The 6922-nt window shown below is 32.4% G+C and overlaps 1 protein-coding gene across 1 annotated transcript in view; it reads left to right on the top strand.

The window, feature by feature from the left end:
- LOC107746663 (beta-1,3-glucosyltransferase) overlaps positions 1-6922 on the top strand; it is an 84412-nt gene that overhangs the window by 58148 nt on the left and 19342 nt on the right. Inside the window, exons 5-6 of the mRNA XM_016560969.1 lie at positions 869-897; positions 5937-6048. Of these exons, the coding sequence (XP_016416455.1) occupies positions 869-897; positions 5937-6048 (141 nt within the window). The remainder of the gene's footprint in view (positions 1-868; positions 898-5936; positions 6049-6922) is intronic.

Raw genomic sequence — 6922 nt, 5'->3', positions numbered from 1 at the left:
GTAATATTTTCTAATGTTTTAAAAGAAGTCTCTTCTGCTCAGCAAGGCTGCTTTTATTTGTACAGTAAAAAAATACATGCCTGTTTCAAGGGGGTCTGATGGCCAAAAAAAATGTTTTAAAAGAAGGCTCTTCTGCTCAGCAAGGCTGCTTTTATTTATTTTTTTATTATCAGTAAAAAAATACATGCCTGTTTCAAGGGGGTCTGATGGCCAAAAAATTTTATTTTACTAACTTTTTTAAATTTCCAGCTTTGTTGGTATAATGTCTGCTAGAATGTAAAAAAATGTTCAGTGTTAAATATTTTAAAATTGTTGTTTTGTAATTGTTTTTTCTTTGAAAAGCAAGACAAAACAGTAAAAAGCACATTTTGGCTATTTAATTTATGCAATAGTGAAAAAAATGGGTCAAAATACATTGGGGAAAAAACAAAAAAAAACGTGCTCGTTTCATTTTGTTCGGTTTCGACTTCGGCCAAGAATTTTCATTTCGGTGCATCCCTATTATTATCCACACCAGAGGACAATATCGTCTTGTTTATTCTAAGCACTATATACAGTATATATATAATTGCAAAATGTTTTTTTTAATTCTTTCTATTATAAATGATATTGTTTGCAGTCTTACATTTGCATGGTTTGGTTTGGCTTTCATGAAATCATTCTTGCAACTAATCTGGCAGCATTTTCATAGTGCGCTTTTATTGAATATTTGAACATTATAGAAAAGGCAAGGGCAGATCATGAAGTGACATTTTGTGAAGTAGTAGGATTGACATTTCAAATGTTAAAAGCTTTATTTCAATGAGAGAAACTCTTCGGTTCATCCTTAATATTCCACCCTTGATAGTGTGTTCCATTTGTTTCCCAGCATGGAGACCATCCTCTGAGAGTGAAAATGTAATGCAATCTGTTTTTTTCTCCACCCCCAACAACAACCTCACCTGGCAGTTTACCACTTTCGTAGACAAACTCTATCTGACTGCTTGTTCTGAAAATCTGGAGTGCCAAACTGCAATAACCTCGGAGCTCTGCACCAGTTCACTGAGCTGTCACCCTCTGATCCAATCAAAACCAGATTAAGAAAGCGCTCTTATCCTGCACTATATCCTTTCTACCGCCTTTTCTTTCATTCTCAGGCTCTTCTTATTCCCAGAACACCTTAGTCTAATTTTTCAAAGGATGTACAGTGGATTTTTTACAGTTTCCTCATCAATTATGACTGAGTTGTATTGCAATAACAAGCTGTTTTGATTTCTTTCATCTTCCCTATCCTATTCAGATTAGATGCTTTTTAGCAACACTTTGTGAGCCCAAATGAATTGGAAAAAATGCATAGTAGTTTACTTATTTTAATGCCCTTGGAGTGTTTGATATCACATAAAATGTTGCACTTGACTAACTGGTGCTGTCAGCATTTGAGTCAGTTTTCAGTGTTTTATTTAATTTAACACAAATGTTATTTTCTAATAAGAGATATTAAAATATATATTATATTTTATACTTTTATTTTAAATAAGTATACATCCAATTATTTTTATATCTTACCTCTACCAGTTCTCCTTCAGTGTACTATTTATTTTATGAAATAATTAATTTCATTTATACCTATTTAAAATTAAATATACAAATATAATTTGAAAAATGTGTATTACAATTAAATATATAAAATATTATTAAATATCTATTTAATATCTATTATATTATTTAATAATAAACATTATATTTGTATAATTATATTTATACATTATATTAAACATTATATTTGTATATTTATATGTAATAAATATACATATATTAAATGTATATGTTTCATCATTCTGATTTTGACATTTAGATTTACACCATACAGGGAAAGTCATTGGGATACAAAACATTGTTTTTAAAATATCTTTTGTTTTTCAAAGAAGAACGATAACAGAATTTTCATTTTTTGGTAAACTGTCCTTTACAATAATACACTAAACGAGGGCTTCTATAGATGAGATTGGATGATACTGAATAATATATATAGAACTTCATTGTTTCTCTGGATAACATTTAGGAACCCAAATAAAGTTCTTCAGACCTTTGTAAGGAAATGGACTCGACTTTCATGCTTCTTTATGCATTACCACAAGATGTCAGCACTAGTCTGAGACACGAGACAGTTGACTTGTAGAGCTGATGCATAATTCTAGTTTCAGTTGAGCAATTTGTGTCTCTTTAGTTAAACTCATGAGGCCTAAGATTTATTCGTTACAGAGAAATGCTCATGCGTCACGCTCTACGTGGATGTGCACATCAATTCTCTCGCTCTCTGTCGGTCTCTGAACCTTGACAGTTCCAGTATTGTCAGTGTGAATTAGACTTGAGATTTATCACTCCTGCCCTGTGTGGCTGTACAGTGCTCCTGAACATTGCTCGCTCGCTCATATTCACTCCCCAGTGTGCAGCCAGCAGTGACTGTTATGTTGTAAAAGCTGTGGGATGTTTGCTCCACCACTGGGGGGCCGAAGCGGCAGGCAGAACAGTGGGAGCGCATGCAGTAGCGAACACATTCAATAAGACCAGCAATCTATAAACACTGAGGTATTCATCTCTAAAGCCATCAGAGGCACACATGTTTGTAAACTTAGCATGGCAGCAGCTGGTATGACCTAGACCAGTGCTGTTAATATCAGTGCTGAGTGGGAAACAAATGCCCTGAGGACTTGTCTTCTTCATGATGTGTGTCATCTTTTTTAGTATTCTTCTTTGTGTTTGTCTTCTTATTTGTCATCTTTTTTGTCAGACTTTCGAACTTTGCTTTGCAGATTCAACTTTAGTTTAGCCTTGCGCTGTTTTTAATTTTGTATATGTAAGATTAAAGTGATGAATTTGAAAATGATGGCATTGTAATATCTAAAAAGATATAAATAATATAATGTATTATATTATATTAAATACTATACTAAAAATACTACTAATACTAGTCTTCTGGTTATTAGTATTTAACTATAACTGGTTAATATAAGATAATTTATAATGATGTTATACATTCAATATTTGATAATAATTAATTAAATATTTAATTTGAAAAATATTTAGCAAGTATTTAATAATAAATATTTTTTAAATTTTGTATTTTATATTTTTATATTAATACATTTTTATTTATTAAATATATATTATGTATATATACTTTAGAGAGTTTGATGATAGATAGATAGATAGGTGTGTTTGTGTGTGTGTGTGTGTGTGTGTGTGTGTGTGTGTACATAATTATGTATTTGCGTGTGTTTCTGTGAGTGCACATAGTTATTTTGCTGTTTTTCAAGCGCTTTTTCCAGGAAATATTAATGATTCATTTTTGTAATTCAGTTTTGGAGTTTGCAGACATAGTTGAATTTATAATATAATGCTTTCTGATTCATACAAGAAGTAGTGGAAGGAGTTTTAATTGTAAATGACTTGGAAAAGTCAACTGGGTAATTCATTACAGATGATGAGGAGGCTGTAATTAGTTTCATCCATTAGCTCAAATTTGCCCTAATTAATTATTATGATGCACAGACATGGTTTAAACCAAGCATCCTTTAGCAGGGCAATGCAATGTATTATGTTTGTCCCAGTCTCTATGGTAATCAGGCCGATGGGCAGAGAACATTAGCTAAGTCAGCCTGACCTCACAACTGAAATGCATCCTTATAATGATTTGTATTTGTTTGACCTGACATGCGGCCTTATAAAATACTGTTTAGATGCTGCCTGCTGGCTTTGTGTATTTTATGACATTATAAAATCATAAAAGATTAGCCTAATGGTTACATTGACCATTCTCTGCTGTAAATGAGTTGTTGCTGGTCCAAAACATGCATCCTATTTAACAAATTAAGTGTTTTTTGAAGCTATCAGTCCAGTTGTTTGGCCAAGCATAGATTACCAATGGTTCATTTATAGTCCGTATCCTCTCATGGCATGACATTTAAAGCACGTTTATATCCATTTTAGATTAAAAGACGTTTTCCACAAAGAAAATGTCCACCTGAGAATAGCACAAAGGTTAATTACTGAACAAGGGAACTTTCTGGATGGTAAAAGCCATTTCTTTACCAACAAAGTTAAACTCTGACAAACTAGGGTCATTGAGCTTTCTATATGCGTGCTTTCGTCTCTTTTTGCACTTTCTCTTCCCATGTCATAGGACGGACAGATCAGACACATCTAAGATTAGAGTGCTAATTTCTCACTGTTCCGGTCTCTGGCCGCCATGTGATTGAACCAAGTCGACCATCTGAGGTAACATAAGGTAGCAAGGTCACACCGACTCCTATCTTCATCGTCACCTTGAGTCACAGTGTAATCACAGTCCCTTTTTGCCGTGTTCACATGCTGATGAGCTGTATGAAGACACACAATGGGTGTCACAAAGTCCTCAGATCTATATTAAAGGGGTCATATGATGCGATTTCAATTTTTTCTTTCTCTTTTTTAGTTAAAAATAACAGTGTTCTGTGAATGTTGATGCTTTAATAACAAATATTTATCGGGATCGTGTATGCTGGGATTTCATAAATTTAATGGAGAAAAAAGTAACATAACTAGTAATGTAACTAATTATTTTTTAAATAAAGTAATCAGAACAGTAACGTGATTACTTTTTTAAAGGAGTAATCAGTAATCAATAATTTGATTACATTTTCAGAGTAACTTGCCCAACACTGCTCTTTGGAGATAAGAATAAAATTTTGGGAGCACATTTGTGAATGTATTAAGGGGGAAGTTCTGAACATGAACACTCTCTCATCTGATTCATTGTCACTCCTATTAAAATCACAAATGTGAATTGCCCTAGGCTGAAAATGTTAGTGCTGAAGGGATTTTGAAATGCAGTTCACTTTTTTTTTTCACATAGAAACACTTTTTAGCTCAAGGTTATGATTGTCTATGATTGTTTGAAGATATAATTGTCCAATTTCAGCATTTGCTGCGATTGATTCCTGTCATTAGGGGGCAGCAAGTTTGCCTGCAAAATGTGTTTTAAAAAGATTTAAGGCTCTTCCTGTGTCCAATAATGTTTTAGTATTTATTTATTTATATATTTTTTGAATAGCTGACATTTGAGGGATGTATGTGTACAGCTGATGTGAGCGAGCAGTTTTAAGTAGTGCATGTCATTATTTATGTATGTATGTATGTATGTATTTATTTAATTATTGGTATATTGACAGTAGAGTAAGAAATGTTGGGTAAGTTTTAAATGGGCAAAAATGTATACCTTTGTTCAGCAAACATGCATTATATAAAAGTAAAGGCGTTTCAAATAAATGCTGTTCTTTTGAATTTTCTCATTCATCAAAGTATTCTGAACTGTTTTCAACATTGACAATAAGAAGAAATGTTTCTTGAGAACCAAATATTATAATTAATAATTGTATTTCATATTGTAAAGGTAGTAGTAATTATTATTATTATTTTTAACAATAACAATAATATTATTTAATAACATTACAAATATTATTATTTCTTGTGGAGTTGCCAATCATTATGTGTATTCTTTTTTTCTCTGCAAACAAAAATAGTTTCAAAAGTCACAGGCCTGAGTGAATCAGTATTTTGAATGATTCAATTGCGTGAATGATTCTGTGACTCACTTACAAGGACAGTCACTTATTTCGTTCTTGAACGAATTGTTTGAGTGAACAATTCAGTGACTTATTCATTAAACAGACAGATGTTTCTGTACTGAATGAATCACTGTTTTTGAACAAATCAGTTGAATGATTCAGTGACTCATATGACTCTTGTTCTCACCTACTGGTGTAACAATGTAACTTGCAGAAAGAATTTATTTTAAGAAAACACCACTAATGCACAGACTAATTATGAATGATTATATTCTGTTGATATGTTTGCATTAACTAGTATGAAATGTCTTTAAAATTGTTAATAATGCAGAATGTTTTTTTCTCCTTTAGCTTGTCATCACAGTTTGGCAAGAACTCATCTTGGATCATGTTTCTAGAAGAAGACACCAGAGTGAAACTCCAAAAACTTCATGAAGTCCTCAAAAAATTTGACCGCAGAAAAGTAAGAACTTTTCATATTGTGCCGAATGTAATCAAAATTCATATTTAGCCTTTAATTGATGTTCCACACTCAGCAAGAGTGGAAATAGTCTGTTATAGTGTTTTCTTATCCATGTTCCATCAAACCTTTCTGTTCACCGTGAATTTGAGCTATAGTGAGCTTATTAAAAAGGGTTCCAGACATTTCCAATCTTTATGCACTAGCAATGCCTTAAATACCAATGGACCAGTCTGCTACCTGTAGAATTACCTGTATAGCCTGTCTTTATTGGATTTTGAATTGTGCTTCACATAGCTCCATTATGAATGAGATCTTAATGCTTTTTAGTCTTTTTCTTAAATGATGTCAACAGGAATTATTTGGAATGTCAGGCCCAAGGGTGAATTTTCTCATTCATCAAAGTATTCTGAACTGTTTTCAACATTGACAATAAGAAGAAATGTTTCTTGAGAACCAAATATTATAATTAATAATTGTATTAATAATTAGCATATAAAAATGATTTCTGAAGGATCATGTGACACTGAGGACAGGAGTAATGGCTGCTGAATATTCAGCTTTGTCATCACAAGAATAAATTACATTTCAAAATGTGACCCTGGACCACAAAACCAGTCATAAGGGTCAATTTTTCGAAATTGAGATTTATACATCATTTATTTTGAATGTCAGACCCAATGGTGTAAGCATTTTATGCTGAAAGCTGTTCTGAGAAACTGATTAGCAGTCTGACATTGATCTTGTCATGGAAAAGTGAAAAAATGTATTGTGTTTGCACTGAATGACTCTCCATAATGCTACTTTATCATTGTTAAAACCCTCTTAACTGCAATTGCAAAATGCGTCAGCCTACAAGTGATATCCAAACAGTTTG

This window comes from Sinocyclocheilus rhinocerous, unplaced genomic scaffold, assembly GCF_001515625.1.
Source record: "Sinocyclocheilus rhinocerous isolate Xijiao unplaced genomic scaffold, SAMN03320098_v1.1 scaffold259, whole genome shotgun sequence".
Classification (NCBI taxonomy): domain Eukaryota; kingdom Metazoa; phylum Chordata; class Actinopteri; order Cypriniformes; family Cyprinidae; genus Sinocyclocheilus; species Sinocyclocheilus rhinocerous.
The sequence above is the reverse complement of the archived record's forward strand: the minus strand, read 5'-3'. Positions and strand labels throughout refer to the sequence as shown.